Source organism: Stegodyphus dumicola, chromosome 2 (assembly GCF_044657685.1).
Source record: "Stegodyphus dumicola isolate Sdum_Otavi_A_Nest chromosome 2, ASM4465768v1".
Lineage (NCBI taxonomy): Eukaryota > Metazoa > Arthropoda > Arachnida > Araneae > Eresidae > Stegodyphus > Stegodyphus dumicola.
In genome coordinates this window covers 32,117,831-32,138,014 of record NC_140769.1, presented here as the reverse complement: position 1 = coordinate 32,138,014, position 20,184 = coordinate 32,117,831, and the positions used below count along the sequence as shown (strand labels likewise).

The 20,184-nt window shown below is 31.4% G+C and overlaps 1 protein-coding gene across 5 annotated transcripts in view; it reads left to right on the top strand.

Annotated features, from left to right (window-relative positions):
* LOC118192119 (serine/threonine-protein kinase ATR-like) overlaps positions 1–20,184 on the top strand; it is a 391,326-nt gene that overhangs the window by 15,959 nt on the left and 355,183 nt on the right. For all 5 annotated transcript variants that reach the window (XM_085810548.1, XM_085810547.1, XM_085810546.1 and 2 more), the window contains one exon: positions 8,067–8,213. In XM_085810548.1, the coding sequence (XP_085666674.1) occupies positions 8,067–8,213 (147 nt within the window). The remainder of the gene's footprint in view (positions 1–8,066; positions 8,214–20,184) is intronic.

The following is a 20,184-nucleotide window of genomic DNA, read 5'->3' as shown; positions in this document are numbered from 1 at the left end:
TTGGATAGATAATATTGCTGTAAAATTACTATTGGCTGTTTTAGTTCCATTTAAATCATCAGCATTACATAAGAATCATATGACATAGATTAGTCTCAAAGTGATTCAGTGCAAATAGAAGTTACTATTTTTAGAACACAAAAGGGAATTTAAGCTGCTAATTTAATTTTTCACGTATATAATTTTGGTGTGGCCGATTACAACCAAAAACGGAAGTGCACTGTCATATGTTATAGCAATCCTACATACAAAATTTCAATGTTCTGAGGCTACTCGTTTTTGAGTTATGTAAGATACATACATACATATGTATGCCAGGAAAAAGATCTCTTCTGAATCCATTTTAAATAAATTTTATAATCCATTTGGGAAAAAAGAATCCTTTATTCTGTTCTTACATACAAATGTCATTCGAAAACATCATTAAATTGCATTCAATAGCGGTCAAAATGAATATTTTCGTTGAAATATGATACCCGGAATTTTTTTGTGATTACAATACTTCCTTTACTTCATACCAGGAAGTAAAAAAGTTGTAGAAGGGAACAGGCATTTAAAAAATTTTAGCAAATTAGTAGTAAAACTGAAAGATATGTCTAAACAAATTTAATAAATGTAACAAAATGAATAAACTATTTACTTTTATAAAGTCTTATTAGCATCGAGCCGTTTACTTTACATTGCTAGTTTAGCAGTTTTTAGCGTATATAAAAATTGACTTGCCCATTTTTTTTCTGACAATATATTCAAGACAAAAATTTTATAAACTTGCACGAGTATTCAAAATACAAAATAGATAAAATGTTAGAATATTGAATATAAGATAAATGCAAGAAAATTATTGAATAGTATTTAAAAGTTTTGTGATAAATTTCAAAATATTATTTGGGACAAAGCCCTACATTTTAAGTTTTGCTTTTATAATATGTTTATATGGTATCGTTAAAGTTCCTAACAAGTTATTTTATGTTAATTTTCTGTCCTATTGCTCTAATTTCTATTTTTCTGTCAGAATGTAAATTTCTAGCTCGTGCTATATTCAAATGAGGTAGAAAACTATTTAAAGAAAGGTTTTTAGAAGGTAAAATCAGAGCGTACTCTAGGACCTTGAAGGCCACATTGCTAAATTTGATTCTCTTGCAATTTGTGTTCTGCGGCATTGAGTTATTCTTGCCATTAGGCTTGTTACACTGACCTTAGGTCAGAGCTAACTTGCATGCTATTTAAATTGTGAAGCTGTTGGGCGATACTCATTTCCATTAGATTTAGTTAATCAGTTATCTTTATTTTAAGCTGTTTGCTTCTGTTGATTAACGAGTTTGCTAACGAATTGGTGATGAATGTTAAACTTTAAGTCTTTCAAAATTGAAGCCTTCGTTAACTTGTATAATACCGAACTGCCCTAAAGGGTTTTCAACTGTCACAGCAATTTCTTCCCCTCCTTCAAAGAAGAGTGAAGAAGAAGAGCGTACAAAGAAGAGTGAAGATTTCAAATGACATCCTTTCTACTTCTAAGAAATAAATCCTTTTAGTACAAACTGCAATAAACTGATACATTGCATTTGGGGAAACTGCATCTGCTACTGCATACCTTAGGGGAGAAAAGAAAACAACATTGCAATTTCAAACATTTGGGGCGGTCGAGGTCATTTGAATAAAAGGCCGTCTGGGTGTTATTGTCTGCAAAGAGTTAATTGAGTTAATAAAAGGGTCCTTACGTCTTCTCCATGTGCCTGTGGTACTTACAAGACATAGTCATAATTCACAGATTGTCTGTTAGAGTTTTAGATCTAGTTTATGTTACCTGAGAAAAACAGACTCTGTAACTTGTATTTTTTGCTTTTTTAAGGAACTTTTTTGCATACTGCACACTGTTTTCTTGACTTCTCCATCAAAATATAAACAAAATCCCAGCATGCAATAAAACACAATCCTTTGTGGAGTTGTTTACACATTCAAATTACCCTTACGCTGCCCCCCCAAAGAAAAAAGAGATCGGAACTAAAAGGGCATATTTAAGTTCAAAGCTCTCTATAATATTATTAAAATTTATAAGACTTCAGTTGTCACTTAGTGTCGTTAAAAAATTAAAATAAAGCTTTCCGATTTGGTATCACACTGCTGTGATAATGTGCCTCAGGACTTTGAAAAGGCTGAACACATATATGATACTGTGAGCTGTGAAGGAAGAAACTCGTATATTTAATTACAGTCCTGAATGAACTAAGCATCAAAAGCCACAAGAGCACTCCTGAAGTGGAGTCAACATGCAAATTAGACAACAACTGCATGGTCTAATGTATTAATGGATGTGTCAAGGTATGTACTAGAATCCAGTAATAAACATGTGATAATCTAAGGAAAGGAATACAGAATAAGCTTCAGTAATATTGTTAAATATAATATCTTCAATACTGGTAGTGTAAAGACTGGACTGTATTTTGTGAGAGCAGTTACATTAGCTTCTTAAACTTTACTGGAGGTACTGTAACATTTCAAAGGTATGGTAAAGAAGTCCATGACATTGTTGTGAAACTATGTGCTGTAGCTATTATTAGCATGGCATTTATTCATAAGTATGATAATGCATGTTCATATAGAAACAACCTGCATGCAATAAAACATTTACCATTATCTAGAAAGTGAAGATATTGTTCACATCAAGAGACCACTGTATTTCTCACAGCTGAAAGAATCGAATGAACAATGGGATCAAGACCAGTTAGAAAGGTTGGCGCTAAGAGCCAAAAGAATTGAGTGAGCTGTCAGATCGGAAGAATTGACCCAATTAAATGCTAACTCTCTGAACTGATTTCTTTTGACTGTAGTTTTGAAATTATTTAAAACCTTTTGTTTGTACAGAACTAACAATAAAATTCTAGAATAAAAAATTTTCAAAACGTTTGGAAATGATAAATATTAAACTCTCTTTTAACATGGGAGGATAAACATTTTCTCCCCTAAAATTTGAAACTTTTGTGGCATGCTTCCAACTTCCTTCTGCTCTTTTTCATGAATCAGGCTTCACTTGCTCAATAAAAGGAGTCAGCTCATGAACAAATAGCAATCTATTTCTGGCATGTTTCCAACAAGAGTTGCTTGTAAACTATAACCATTCTATTTTCTGGAATTGGAATAAATTTGCTCAATAAAGTGAATTGGTTCTTTGAATCACATCTGGAGCAAATTATCCAATTCTACTTCCAACTATTTACAAACAGCTGCAAATTGCCCTACAAAATAAATAGTAATTATTGCTGTATAATGTGCTTAACTACTAAATTGAAGGTACGGAACACTGCTGCAGAGCTTATATGAAGTTAGGGATGATCACATTCCTTACTTGGATGAGTTTTTATTTGTAGTCCAAAGGGACTTTGTTCCTGAGTGACTATTATTTTTGTTTTGTGATTTTGCGTCGAATCACTCTGAATGTCCCTTTTCACTTTTCAAACTGTTGCCACCAAATACTATTGCCCGGTATTATATTTGAAGAAATTAAATAATGAAGAATCTGCATAAATGTATATATGTTTCTCGCATTATAATAAAACAACGGTACCTAGAGCCATCCAGTTTTGAATGATGTAATCCTACTGTGAATATGGTCATGTGGAAGCCGAAATTTGAAATTAGTTTTATTTTCGATTTCATATTTCGTAAAACTTTAAATAATTTTTCATTGAAAAGCTCAAGGATTTAAAAGCGAGCAATGGCACCATTGTATAGAAAAAACATTTTTATCTCCAGTGCGTGAGACTGTGTATCGAAAATTCTAAAGATATGCTCAATTTATTTTTATGATTTTGCTTATAGTAGCACTGCAATTGTGAATATGTAATCAAATTTTAATTACATCAAAGTTTTCACTAGCTTAATTTTTAGAAAGCAAAGCACATAAATGAATTACCGTATTTGATGGCATATAAGACGCACCCTTATTTAGAAGGCCACACACAAGGGGGAAAAAGTTTAAATAGTCCACACGTGAGCGCGGTACCACAATAACTTAAATTGTGGTTTCTTTTAGTTCGCACGTTTCATAAAACCCAAATAAACAATCATTGAATGCAATTACCAAACATATTTTTATTAAGGAAAATTAACAAACGGCAAGCTATTTTAAACATGACATGTAAATTTCAATAATTAATAAATGAATGAATGGCAAGCAATCAAACATAATACAAAATAAAGCAGAAACAACAAAAAACACAGATTCAAGGAAATTGTTGCCTATCATGAAATTAGACTTTAATCACTTTCAAAACCATAAAAATCCTTTTCACCATCATCATCGAAAATGAGAATATCATCATCACTACTGTTTCCATCATCGCTAGTATCACCTTCTTCGAATAATGTGTCGTCTTCTGTTCCGTGAAAAGCATTACTGATTCCGCACTTCTTAAAGAACTTAACAATTACTTCAGCCTTTATGTCCTCACAAGATCTTTTTACCCACTTGCACACTTGTGAAATAGTGGGCCGCTTCATTCAACCTGGGAGTGTGAGGGCGTGATGTGGCTCTCCTATCCACTTGTTCTCACACTTTTTCCTTAAATGCCTTATTCACTGATATATCTAAAGGCTGCAATTGGCTACTCAGTCCACCAGGAATGACAGCTATCTGGGTTTTTAATTCTCTCGCTTTATTCTTTATGGTTTCAGTTCTATGGGCGTTTAACTGATCCAAATCCAAAAGAGAGGGTTTTCTTAAGAGTCCACCAGGTCGCTTCGCCCATACGTTCTGTAACCACAGTTTCATTCCAGCTTCGTCCATCCAGCCTTTCGGATTAACATGAACAATTACATGCATTTGTAACAAACCTATGAAATGCTAGTATTTTTTCTTCATAGTTTGCTGGCATTTTCTGTGCAATAGTTGTTTTTGTGCGCATTGATAAGCCTTGTCTTTTCATGAACCTGTAGCACCAGCCCTCAGACCCTGAAAAGTTCTGATTCCCATGTTTTTCTGCAAATCCTTTGGGCTCATTGATTATCATTTTAGTTGAAACACTTATCCCAGATTTCCTCTTATCTATCACCCACATTTTTATGGCATTTTCAAGTTCAGGCCAAGATGGAGCTGGGGATCAAAGGTTATGTTTTTGGTTTTTAGCAGTTTTCAGTTGATCTTCTTGCAGTCACCAAGTACGTATAAATTTTTTTTCAGTAGGTGGTGGACCGAAATGCCTTGCTGCTGCTCTCTTTCCATGCACTTTGGTGTAGTTTAACACTCCTAATTCATACTGAATTGTATAGCTTAATCTCTTGTTTCCAGTAGTCATATTTTCCAGGGTATTTTTTTTTAAACAAATAGTTTTAAACACCGGTACCGACACGTTTATGCAGAGTAGCACCGATACCGACATGTGTGTCGGCTGAGTCAAAGAAAGTCTATGTAAAGAAGGAAAGGCTCCATAGACGTAATGTGACTGTCAAACCTGTTCGAACTCTGACATCAGCTTCGAGCTTTGGCGCTTTTTGGCGACAGATATTTCACACATGCACAAAATAATTATGGCAGATGTAGAAAAAGTTATGTGTGCCTAGACCTTTATCCGGGCTAAAAATAGCATTCAGTATTTAAAGTTAACCTGTGTCCTTCATGTGTAAGACGCAGGTAACTTTCTTGAGACCAAATTTAGGAAAAAAAGTGCGTCTTATATGCCTTCAAATATGGTATTTTCAACTTGATTTTTCAAGCGTTTTGCTTGAAAATGATGCCTTTCTCTGAATGACAGAACTTGTATTCAAATGAAAATGGGAGTATTTAATCAAATGAGAATGGCAATATATCAAATGGCTTAGCTGTAAATTTATTTCATGAAATGCCAAATCTTATTTGATTGAAGCCTTTATTACAGAATACAGAAAAGGCAAATTTGTAGAAGGAGGCATTTATAATTTTATAAGAAAGAATTTTAGTTAAGGCATTGCAACATGTATGTTGCATTGCTAGGTGACAAAGCAAAAAAAGCAGCTGTAAATTTATTGTAACATGTTTTGTCTTATGATACCATTTTAATTAAAGATAACTGTAATTAATTATGGTGCCCAATTTATTTTTTGGTACCTTCTAATTATACAAAATTCCAGCTTCAGTAGTAAAACTGCTATGGAATATTTTCAAGTATTACATGCGGCTATAACTAATTGACGTGTACATATTCCATACATGTGCTTGAACACAAGTAGTTTTACATGCTTTAAATTTAATTGTTATTTTGCTGAATAGTATGTACCAGCTGTAACTGTTGGCCAAATACATATTTTATTTTCTCATAAAATTTCTTGTTTTTTATAAAGCACTTCTTTTTATTATTATTTATGAAGAAAACAATTCCTGAGAGCTATAAAGCTAGTCAAACGAATATCTTTCGGCAATTCTCATAGATGTCAATGAGTTGAAAAGTTGTCATGGGGGTGCACGTAATCAGAAGGAATCTTTTTTTTTCTTACTAAATGATAAAGATTTAAAAAAGTAAGCTTTCGCTTCCTTATTTCTCCCAAACCTGTATAATGCTCTTTTTTATGTGTGTGCCTTGATTTTGTTGTATATATATATATATATATATATATAGAAAACAATCTTCAGTAAGTGACTGTAGATGAAAGGAGATCAGAAGTAAAATATTTTAATGATAAACATGAATATTTTGTAATATTATTAATAAAAAATAGGATATTCATAATCTTAATGTTAAGTATTACATTTTCATTTAAGTTTATAATTTTTAAAACAGTTTTGATTTTGATTTTCGGTAAACCTCTTTCATTTCATTTCTTAACTACCATCATGAAGGTTGTAGCTCAGATAAGTGTTCTTTTTTCTGAAAGGATTTCAAGAAATGAAAATTAGATGAGGCACAGGGCAGGCAAATTTTTTCACTATTTTATAGTCTTTTGAATGGGTTTTCAACTATAGCATTTATAATAGTACTAAATACACATTTTGCCCTAAAATCCCTCATGATCACTTTTTCCAGCAAGTTTATGATATATTGTTCTCAAGAAGTCTATGAACATTTATTCAAAGCAAGATTGCAACAACTGATTGAAGAATTCATAGTCTAACTGAACTCTAGAATCACTAGTATTAATTCGTTTAGTACCCAAAAAGGCACTTCACTGCTTGTGTTGAACATGGTGTTTAAAATGTTTTACACAACAAAAGGATTTATTCATAGTCACAAAAAAATGTGTAACACAGAAGAGTGTCTTTGTTGCTAGAAAGTGACAGTGAATAAAATGTAATTAATAAGTTTATAAGTTTTGTTATTTCTATATGTTTATATTCTTGAATTCATATAATATAATTGTCATTGTGATGTATATTTTATTGTGTATATGTCTTATTATGCCTTCTTTAAATTAACAAAAAAGTATTTAAATGAATAGAAATAAATGTTTCTATGATTTGTTTCCAAACATTATTATTTATTGTTTCTTTTTTGGTTATATCTGCATGTTATGGTTTTACATGTTTAGTGTTATAGTTTTCATGTTTTCACATTCAGTTTTCATGTTGGATTAGTTAATTTTTTGTGCTGATGAAATGGGTTTTTAAGAATTTTGTACTTGTTTATGTGTTAGGAAATTCTACATCAGTAACTAATAAACATTGGAAATGTTATTGTAAATAATTTCATCATACTAATTGTAAGCAGAGGCAGATTTATGGGGGTGGAGCATATGACAGTCTAGAAATACTAGTTAACTTACCCTTTGTCTGAAATGATAATATCCTCCCAAAAAGTTCAAGTGAAGTGGGCCACTAACCTTTAAATCCAGCACAGATTATATTCTCCCCTTTGCACAGTAGTAGATTAATGTAGTGAGCATTCACCTCTTCTGAATATTTTGGGCCCCTCATCTTAAGACAGAATATATTAAATAAATTAATATTCTTAAAATTAATGATTTGTGAGCTGTTTTTTATATTTCAGCTTGTGTACCCTCCATAAATCTATCTCTACTAGCTTGCTGCTAGAGTAGAATGCTGTATGCTCATTATTCATAGAAAAACTATTATTTCTAATAATGAATAATTTCTTTTATAGTGTCTTCTCACACATCAGGATGTTCGACTCTTTCTGCTTTCTTTCACCATGTGAGAAACTCATTTAAAGAAATACCTCATATTTTTGTTACTAATCTGTCATATTCTGGTGATGAAGCACAAAAAGTTGAAGATCATTTGTCTTCAAGTTAGTTATTATTTTTGGTTTTTATTATCGTACATATTATTTAATATATTTTCCATTCTCTAAATATCAAATACCTTATATCGCCCACCAGCGGCCGAGTGGTAAAGTCGCTGAACACTGGTAGTTCAGTCCAAGGTTCGAATTCCGCGAACGGGTTGGCTGCATGGGCGTTTTCGTGGTTTTCCAAATGTGTAACGTGTATACAAGCCAGTTTTCCTTAGAAAGTCCTTCACGAAGGCATTGTGGCTTTGGCTACTAATGTTTAAAATTAATTTATGATTAGGAACAGCATGAATTATAAACAAATAGCTAAGTTTATTGCTTTTTATTTTCCAGCTATTGAAATGCGACGCTATTAGAATAGCAACGTTTGGAAACCAAAACCTAGCAATCATGAATCAGAACTAGTTGCCATTCAGCATAAAGAAGTTTAAATATAAATGTGAACTACGTGTTGCCATTCAGCATAAAAGAAATATAAATATGAATATTAACAAAATATTAGTTAATTTTATAAAATAATTAAACACATGAACAAATATATGAAATAAAAAATAATTATTTCTCATATAATAACTGCGCCACAACAGCATCCCTCCCCTTAGGCAGATAGCCCTCAAGGCTCTGCCATAATCACACACACAGATACCTTATATATTTAAGACACAATAACACGCCGAATAAATACTAATTCAGAACTCAAAAAAACAAAAATCAGCGTTATATTTACAAAATTTTCACAGGACTAGTTTCGATGGTTTTACCAAACCACCATCCTCAGCTGCAAAACCGCAAATGAACAAGATAGGAAATAATGATTAGATAAGATAAGAAAGCCTGGACAAGAATAAGCAAGTGGCACCATCTGTTGGTGAAACCAGAACTAAAACATAATTTCTTTAAAGGCCGAAGGCAAATTTGGATTGGAATTAGGATCGTTAACTAGAACAGAAAGATTTTTATAAATGTGAAATGTCTCTAGAAAATCCAGTTCTCCAATGGAAGTTCTAGTTAACGATCCTAATTCTAATCCAAATTCTGTTCTAGTTAACGATCCTAATTCCAATCCAAATTTGCCTTCGGCCTTTAAAGAAATTATGTTTTAGTTCTGGTTTCACCAACAGATGGCGCCACTTGCTTATTCTTGTCCAGGCTTTCTTATCTTATCTAATCATTATTTCCTATCTTGATCATTTGCGGTTTTGCAGCTGAGGATGGTGGTTCGGTAAAACCATCGAAACTAGTCCTGTGAAAATTTTGTAAATATAACGCTGATTTTTGTTGTTTGAGTTCTGAATTAGTACCTTATATATGTTCACACTGTTATGTAATAAACAGCATTAATTTTAAATCATGTGACTTCTTTTCATTTGTGTTCCTTCCTTAAAAATTTGTCAGTTTTTTAGAAGAAATAGTGTTAATATGACAATTGTAAGCAATTTCATGTGGACACCGCATGATTACCTTGTACTGCCTGTTAAATTATACTTACTTTTTGCTGCGCTTCATTTTAACTTGTTTTCTGAAATTTCATTAGAGGTTTCATTAAAGGTTCATTGAGGTGTATATTTCTTATTCAATCAATTGGGTTCTCACTTCATGGCAGGGCAAAAATACATAAAAATTCAAAGCATTTTCGTTAAAAACTGTAAAATAGAGATAAACCTAAAACACCAATTACAAATAAAAACAGTTAACAATTTTTACAATTAAAATTTGAGTTTCGGCGCAAAACAAAGCAATTAGGCCAATTGACAGGAAAACAAAATTTTCAGAGCAAAAAAATTTAAAGTTAATTTTTGTTCACACTGGGCAAAAAGACACCAAGTTTGGTGCACCAACTGACTTAATTGACTGCACTAATAAGAGTTTCAAATGTAAACAAACAGCCGGTACATTAGGCCTAGTAACCACTTGGACTTTTAAATTGTTGGTAGTTCTACAACTGTTATATGCAGGTAAACTAAAGGTAAACAAAAATTGCACAGTTTGCCAATATAATATAGGAGCAAAAATCGCAGAGCTTCCGTAATTGGAACATAAGAAGCAAAAAATGCATTATTTATCAACATATAAGAATAAAAACTTAGAGCTTACCTAGCCAGATAAGAGGGTGGGTATATATATATATATAGAGAGAGAGAGATACATGAAATACTGAGTTCAAAAGTAGTAGAAATTTTGATTATTCTGTTTCAGTAAAAAGGTATAGTGTATATTTAAGACACCTTGAGAAAATTTAGAGTAGTCAAAGATCTCAATCTAAGCTTTTTGTATGGGACGTTAAAACTTGTTAAAGCAGTGGTGTAATCACTAAAATTAAAAAAACAATGTTTAAAAAAAATCACTACCTCTATTTAATGTTTCAAACAGACCTTGTTGAGGGGTAAGTATTTAAAACATTAAATCGGGTAGATTAATAAGTAAGTAACATGTTTCATTCCTCTCAACACTGTAAGACTTTAAACCATTGTAAATAATTTCCTTTTTGAAACATTACTTCTCGGATAGTCTTATATTGTTGAAGAGCTTACCTGATTGATATTCTATCCCCACTCTTTGAATTAAAATTGCAATAAAAATAAAAAACCTCAAGTATAAATGTGGAAAATAAACAAAATTAAAATTAAAAAATCATATAAATTACAGAATTGTAGTAAAGTGAGAGAAAAACTAGTACATAAAAACTCCAAAAACATTATTCATATAAGTTATAAAACATTTTAAGAATAGTCAAACTTGCTGTTAAAAAGGGTTGTCTTGTAAACTTGAAGTCCTATCTCATTTTTACTTTTAAAAATTGTAACTGATGATATAAGTAAAAATGAAAACTTTTGCTGCAAATTTTGGAACATGAAAAAAATATTAATAGCTGAAAAAAAACTTACTATTGTAGTCAGTGGGGGATATATATATATATATATATATATATATATATATATTTGTCATGGCCAATTTCAACAAAAAGGGGAGGTCACAACTACATGTTATAGCAGTTCCATATACAAAATTTCAATGTTTTACGGCTGATTGTTTTTGAATTATGCAAGATATATACGTATGTATAGCCTTCATGAAAAGAATCCCTTTTGAAACCACTTTAAATCCATTTTATAATCTGTTTTGGAAAAAGGAGTCTTGTACAGATGTTATGCAAAAAATTGTTCAAATGTGTTTGAGAGTGGTCAAAATGGATACGTTTGTTGAAATATGACACCTGAAATTTTTCATGATCACAATACAGGGTTATGAGGAAAGAATCATCTGAATGCAAAATATAATACTCTCCATAATTAATAACAGAAAGTTATGAATAATATGTCATTGTAAAGAAAAAATTTTACATTTTTTTTCACAAGTGTTCGATAGGACTTCCTTGAGTCACCCATATAATATCAATACGATTTGCCATTTCTTGTCAAAAATGACGTAATGTTTCACTTTTAACTGTTTGTAAAGTATCACAAATGTGTTCTTTAAGTTCGGGCAAACATGTAAGCAAAGGTGGTATGAACACAAGATCTTTGACATATCCCCAAAGGAAGTAGGGGTAGTCAGGTGACCTAGGAGGGTAGCTGTGTAGGACCAAATTATTGGCTGCATTGTGACCAATGGAATAGTGTGGTTGTTCTTTGTTTAGAAATTTAGGAAATTTAGCCTCCAGTGACCAATGGGGTGGTGTGCCATCTTGTTGAACAATGAAATTTTGTATATCTTCCTTCAACTAAGGGAAAGCCAAATTTGTAGCATATTGAGGTAGGTAATATCACTCACTGATTTTTCAGCAAAAAGAACAGTCCATAAACCTTTTATGGAGATACTGCACAAAAGACGTTTACTTTTGGAGAGTCCTTTATTTGGTTAATGTAGGCATGGGGATTTTCCGATGTCCAAATTCACATGCTATGGCAGTTTGCTTTGCCACTTATTTGAAAGGTGGCTTCATTTCTAAATATGAGTTGATTGCAAAAATGTTTGTCTTGCATAGCTTCATCCATGAAATCGCAGTAGCTTAGATGTTGTAACTCATCACTAGGCTTCAGTGCTCGCATGCTTTGCAATTTGTAAGGTTTAAAATGCTTATTTTTTTCCCATCACAGTCCAAAGGGTATACTGAGGTATCCTAAGTTCACAATCAGCATGAACCTTCAATTTCTTTGCATTGTGTAAAAAAAGCCTTTTCCATTTTTTTCAACTTTCTTTGCTGAAACACCTGGTTGCCCTGGACTTTTGCCTTTATACAGGCATTCACTTTCCTGGAAGTGGTTGTACCACCTTCTGATACTCCGAGATATCGGTGCTTTATTTGTATTGTACTTTCTCCTAAATTCATGCAGAACAGTGATTACCGACTGACTTCTTGCAAAGGATAGCACACTGAAAGCATTCTTCTGCTTAGATGCTATTTCCACATCTTTTCAAAATTTCAAAAACAGTGTAATGTCAACATATTGTGAAAAAACAATGTTACAGACTGAAAATTTAAAACTTTTCCTTCACAGTGATATATTAATTATATTATTGACAAATTATAATATTCTGTTTAATTGTGGAAAATATTAAATTTTCTAATCGGAAGATTTTTTCTCTGATAACGCAATACTTCCTTTACTTCGTACAAGGAAGTAAGAATAAGTAAATAGTATATGGTAAAGATTTAATTGTATCTAAATGCTGATCAGCTAATTTTCAATTAATTACTTTTTAATGCAATTAGCTCACAAATTTAATTTTGAAATTTCTGATCTATAAAGATCACAAATTTTATTGTTATTTAAATGCAATGACCTTTTTTTTTTTTCTAAGTGCATTAATTTAATTAATAATGCACTGCATTGTATATCTTATTGTTCAGTTTTTCTTTCTTTTTTTGAAAGTCTGTATTCATGAGAAATGTATTAAATTAATAGTTGTTTTAAAATCATAAACATGAGAAAGAATAACCATAGAGAAATGGATATCCAAATGCTTTTACAAAATGACTCTTTTGAAAATTTTAATGAGACAGTCTGTGATTCATAAAGAAATACATTAAATTTTAAGGGGAAAGAGTATTCTTTTTTTCATATAACATATTTTGTTGTAATTTTTCAAGTGACAATCAACTAAAAAATATTAATCTTGGTACTAATTGTATTAATGTAACCACCTTGGTGCAGTTTGGCAGTTTTTAGAGAAAAGGTAAAATTTACTTGTGTGCAAGCATCACAAATCAACTTTTTTCAAAATGATTTCTGAACTATTAATGTATGGGATCGCATAAACCTCGGCAACAACATCTGTTTATCAACCACATCTCCTTGTTGTTTGTTCTGTAGAGAATTTGTGGCTAAATTCTGTAGTTGTGCAGAAATCGTATTGCAGTTTTCTTCCGTTACTGGCTAATTCCACAAGTGCATTAAAAAAAAAAAAAAAAAAAAAAAGACAAAAATATTATGATTTATTTATAGAACCATGGGAACTTCGGATGCAACTAAGAGAACACATACAAAAATGGTGATGTTGCTTGAATGAAAGACTGTTATGAACATGATTGCCCGAAGAATGGTTGCCAGATTTTTTACACATTTCGAAAAATATGGTTACTTTTACCAATGTGGTTGTGATAACACATAAGTACTTTGATTTTTTAATAAAATATTTATGTAACTCGCATAACATTACGATATTTTTGACCCAGCAGTTTATATTTTTTTGTGATATTATTAACATTGCAATATACGAAGTCCATTTGAGAAGTATTGAGAAATCTGGGATTTCATTTTCTTTTTTACTTATATAAGTAACATGATAATATATCAATGAAACATTTTAAAAAGTCATACAGTCAGAAGTTGTTAATTCAAACACCCATAATCTGGACCTCAAAGCTACAAACTTTCTGCGCATGCGTCACGTTGAGACTTTTACGGCTGCGAATATGCGTGTGCGCATGTGCATAATACGTTTACACTTGCACGTTTAGTGTATAATGCACGGTATAAGCTAAGCTAAAATTATCTAATTCAGTTAATGTTGCAGATTGTGTTGTTCCTGAATCTTCGAATTGGATCTGGCTTATTATTTTTGCAGACTGTTAGAGCAATTTTATAAAAGTAAGCTTGAACTTTCGATTATGTCAAATAGAATTTCCGATATGTATTTACTAATATGTAAAGGATCTACAAAGCGAAAGTATGTTTAGAAGTCCATTAAACAAAAAGTGGAATTGCTGCAAAAAATGGATAAAGGCATATCCTTCGTTTCTCAAATCATTCCGAAATCTGTTTATCAATTTCACGCTGCTCTGCGCCCCGGGCGGGGGGAAATGCCGAAACGCCGCGGCGCGCAATGAATTGGAAGTTAATCTGTCAGCACTATCCTTATCTTCAGAGCAGATGTTTTTATTTTATTTGGCTTATAATTCCTTACTAAATGTAGTATTTCATCTCGATGTACTCCGTCTTTGGTATGATTTAAATCAAATTCCTCGTCATTATAATTCGCTTCCGATAAAGAAGAAAGTGATACAGAGGTTATTGAAAACGAAAAAATTCGATTGACAAATTAGTCGGTATTCTCGACACAGCAATTATAGGACTTTAACAGCGGAACTTTGTAACTGAAGAAGAAATTATGCCTGTTTATAGAATTAACTAGAAAGTATTATCACATAAAACGAAGCAACTTAAACAACTTACATTGAAAGAAATGTTTAATAAAGTAAACAAATAAATATTAAGCTTTTTTTTTGTAAATTTTGATACCCTTTAGATCATAATTGTTTATTTCATAAATTATGTTTTCATATTTTTAATTTTATAATTTCTGCATGCCATCTTACCAGATTTAAACTGATGATCTATAATCCGGAAAAATCGATAATCCAGAATTGCCGAAGTCCCGATGAGTCCAGATTAACAACTTTTGACTGTATTATTATTTTATTCTCTCACCAATAATATCCCAAATCTCACTACTTGCTCATAGTCTACTTTGTTTTCCCTTGCATGTGACATCTGCTTCTTTCAAAATGCATGAAGTTTTTCCATTAAAGGAATGTAATTTCGAGTGTTGTCTAATTTTCAAATTCATATTGCCATGATGTTTTTTTATTTATTAAAATTTAATAAAATTGCTTAAGATTCTTGTTTAATGAATCCTTGGCTGAAGTCACTAGCTTTAAAAATAAAGTTCTTACTTTATGAAACTTTAATTTTCGAAGGGATGACTTTCGTAGTTAATGCTGCAAACAGTAAAATGTTATTCAGTTACTTATTAATCTTTGTGTTAGTAAGACATTTTGAAGTTTACATAAGTGTTAGTAATCATATCATTTCCTGAGTTTATGTAAATTTCAGTTTGTGATTAACATTTAATGAAGAAGAAATGAGGGAAAAAAAAAAGATTATAATAAAGCTAAATATCTTGCATAGATATTTCAGATTTTATTAAATTATGCAGTGTACTTCTATTAATAACATAAAACTGATTTACGTGAGATTTTTTCCCCCAAAGAAACACAGGGTTCGTATGGTCCTTAAGAGTCCTTAAAAGTCCTTAGATTTTTTTGGAATTGAATTTTGGTCCTTAAAAGTCCTTAATTTTGGCCAAATTCGGTAGAAGGTCCTTAATTTTAATCATCTGAAATTTCTGTCTGTTTTTACGACTGCCATTTTAAGTGTGAATTAGCATTTTGGAGGAATATTTTTGGCAATTCACTGACATATATGGTTATCTTTTGAATGGGTTCATGGTTTATAATTTGTTTCTATTTCTAATAGAAATGATAAGATACTCGAATTTCTGAGCAAGAAGTGAAACATAAGCATTTTGAAATTCACTTTTTCTAATAAAGAGCTCTTAAACAACTTCTCGCTTTGGGGATGTGCATTCTTTTATTAAACGGTTCTAAATTTGGCAACTTATCAACATTTTGGCGATTTTAAGATTAGTTTCTATAGAAAATTTTTAATTCCGAGATCTGAGAATTTTTCGACGATTTTTTTTAAAAATATTGTAACATTGATAATTTTCATTAAAATAATGGTAATATATTGAAATTATGTTTAAAAAATAAGATTAAAATAAAATATTTTTTGCTGTCATATTATAAAGTTTCATTTTTACAACTTATTATACAATATTTTTTAACTGAAAAACAAATAAGGTATAATGCTATAAAGCACAATTTACAAAACAGCTCTTAGCAAAAGCAAAATTAGCTATGTACTTAATTAAAAATGTCTTCTTTTTAATTTTTTCATAGTAAGAGTTTTTCCCATGTGTTTGTCTCAGAATATACACCAGTTTTCTCTATAAAATTAATTTTACACTTTTTCCCTCCTTTTTTTTCCAAAATATTTCTGGCTTTTTGCTCTTGCAGAATCGGTAGGGATAATTTTTCTTTAGGATTTTAGGCATTGCAGCTTGGAAAGTTTTGAAGGATTTGAAGGCAAGATTTATAGATCCACAATTCTAGAAGATTCAAGAAATATGACAAAATGAAAAATGTCTCCATGGTATCAACACGTAATGGATGTATTTTACAGAAAGTTTGCAATGAATTTCTTACTTTTTGGAGAACGTCTGGAAGAACAATGAAAACATAATATTTGAATGTTTCACTTCTGATACTAGAATCTTAACATGTTTATCTTCGTTTTATTTTCTCTACTTTTCACTAGAGACAAGCATGGAAAAAGTCAAAAACGCTTCTAATCTTATCACATGGGCAGGCATTATAGATATGGACGTTTTTATTAATAAATAAATTGAAAACTTACAATTTAAAAGATTAATCTAATATGTCTTAATGCATCATACACAGAGCTGGTACACATTTTCCCACCTGATGCAATCTCTGTGGATCCTAAATTCTGCTGCCTAGTGCCCTTATAAATTCTGCTTCCAATGTCTGCTCTAAATTTTAAAAGTTTTGCCATTTCTACGTAGATTTTGTTGTTCGGTATGTCACTAAATTCTAAAAATTCTGGCACTTCAGCTCTGTAACCGGCCTTTACAATATATATTTTATATTTCTTTTGAATGTTCATATATATTGTATAAATTCTAAATGCATTTAGTGTTCTTAGAATAACATAAATCCTTAATTAAATCCAAAAATTCTAAAATGAAAAAGAAACGTGTTCAAGAAAGAAACTGAATACATAAAGAAAATTATTCTTCAAAGATATGTGCAGTTATTATTATGTAAATTACCAAATAGTTTATGATTTGAACCTTTACTATAATTTCCCACTTCTGTTTCCTCATATGATAGAGTTACTGAGCGAAATTAAATTGTATAATCTTTGACCACGAGTCCACATTTTTAGTTTGAATTAGACTGTTCTTGTTTAATTACGTCACCGTGAGCTGTAATTGATTTTGTTAGCATCAGAAAATGCCTTTATGTTTTAAGTTCTTTTTAAATAAGAAGCTTATTTAAACTTTTGTCTGATATTGTAAATACTTTCAGACATAGCGATAATATGCTTCACATCTGTCCGAGGTTTTGGACTATTTAACTTTTACCAGATCAAGTAAACCCTCATAGGTACATTGTGGAGAGGTTGACAAGTTAAGACATAAAGCACGCAGAAACTAGCGAGAACATTGGTTTGCATAGTGACAAATCTTTTAATTGTTAGAAAAGATGCTTAAAGAGAAGGAAATCGATATAAAGTAGCCAAAATGTTTGAGAAGGCTTCAAATCAAACTAACGGATAAATATTTTTTGAGTGTTGTTGTTAGAAGACATAAATGTTTTGTAGCTTTTAAAGTGTAATTATCCTAATATCCATAATACTAAGGTTATCAAACTACCTAATTTAATTATTTATAACTAACTGCTTACCCTTAAAATTATCCTTACATATTAAAGTGAGTTATTGCCTTTCATTAATACTCACTGTGACCACAAGATAAAATAAAAAAAAATTTAAAATTCAAGTAAAATTTATTCTTTGCATCTAGTGAGACTTAAAATAATACAAAACAGTTTATCACCTCTGGTGCTTTAATGGCTTATTGGAACCTTAAAGTATATCAACTGGGTTACAGTCTCTGGAACTCTACACGAAGCTACGACACTAACTGCATCAAACAGAGCCTGACTAACTGTCAACACTTGTCAACCGTGCCTATGTCAGGTCTTTCAGCTTCGTTCTAATCAGCAGGTCTCTTTCTAGACAAGCAGCAGTGGTGACAACATTCAGCCTTTTGTTAAGAATCATGCTGATTATGATCTTACTTCTCATTTTAACCTATGTTGATAGATATAAAATCTACCTGCTATTTACTAAACCTCTATACTGACCAAGTATTTGACAAAATGAGGCATAAAAAAAAAAATCATCATAAAGCTAACTCTTAGTAAAATGTAAATGTCACTTATTTCTTTCAAATATGTCCAACTATTATAAGTGTAAAATATTTAATGCTACTTGATAAATTGCATAAAGTTTATTTTATTCTCCAACTTATTAATAATTATGTTAATTAATTCGTGTTTAGTAATAATGCATACTACTTAGGGATGTATTTCATTTTTAGGATGGTATTACAAAAGTGAAATTCAAGCATGGATAATATTTTTAATTGAATTAATTCAGTTTCCATTTGCTCATAGGTCCGTAATTTTTTTCATTAATGGTCCTTAAAAGTACTTAATTTTTGTGAGCAGAAATGTGTATGAACCCTGAAACATAATATGTCTAGAAATTAAGATAGTTATTGTGTATTAAGATGTCTAGAATTATTAAAGTGCATTAAGATAGATGCCTAGAAACCAGACTTCACGAATTTCATTTCTCTTGCATCGAAATTGATGAGCTAATTTCTCTCACTCAACTCTGTTTGAAACAAACACATTTTGTTTTCCAAAAATAAATATTACAAGCAAACTGAGGGATTAGCCATGGGAAGCCCCCTCAGTCCCATCATGGCTGATATCTACATGCATTATTAGGAATCAAAATTGTTTGAAACTTTAAACTTCCCGGCATGGTTCCGCTACATAGACGATACTTTTACTCTGTTTGAAGGTAATAAAGATGATTTAGATAAAGTTCTTTCAACAATGAATTCTATTGATCCTGCTATTCAGTTCACTTTTGAACTTGCAATTCTCTTCCGTTTCTTGACATTCTGGTCACACTTAACACATCCAACTTCAGTACTACGGTTTACCGTAAACCTTCATCGGTTTGCCTTCCACAACACTTTAAATCATGTCATTCGACTAAACAAAAGTTAGCTTCATTTTATTCCTATGTTTTCCGTGCTCTTCAAGTTTGCTTCTCCAAACTAGCCCTTGATGAAGAACTAAATTATTTAAAAGCAATAGCTATTGACAGGGGCTTTTCACCCAACATTATTAATCAAGCAGTTAAAAAATTCTCATCTCATCACACTATAAGGCACACTCTTGTTTTAGGAGATTATAAAAATTCTGTTGTCATTCCCTTCTTTCCATCAATTAGCTATAAAGTTGCACATATTTTTTAGAAATTTAACTTTCGGGTTGTTTATTCTTCCATCAATAAAATTCCAAGTTCCATACTCAAGGACCCCATTCCGGATATGAATTCCTGGGGTATTTATAGGATTCCTTGCCAGTGTGGGTTAATTTACATTGGCCAAACTAAGAGAGCCTTAAAATTTCGCATCAAGGAACATGAGGCATATGTTAGAAAAAAGGAAACACAGAAGACTTCTGTGTTTCCTGTGTCTGAAAATCACACTTTCAATTTTTCTGCTGCCAAAATTATTCAAAAAACATCTTCCATTGGAGAACTGGATTTTCTAGAGGCATTTCACATTCATAAAAATCTTTCTGTTCTAGTTAACGATCCTAATTCCAATCCAAATTTGCCTTCGGCCTTTAAAGAAATTATGTTTTAGTTCTGGTTTAACCAACAGATGGCGCCACTTGCTTATTCTTGTCCAGGCTTTCTTATCTTATCTAATCATTATTTCCTATCTTGTT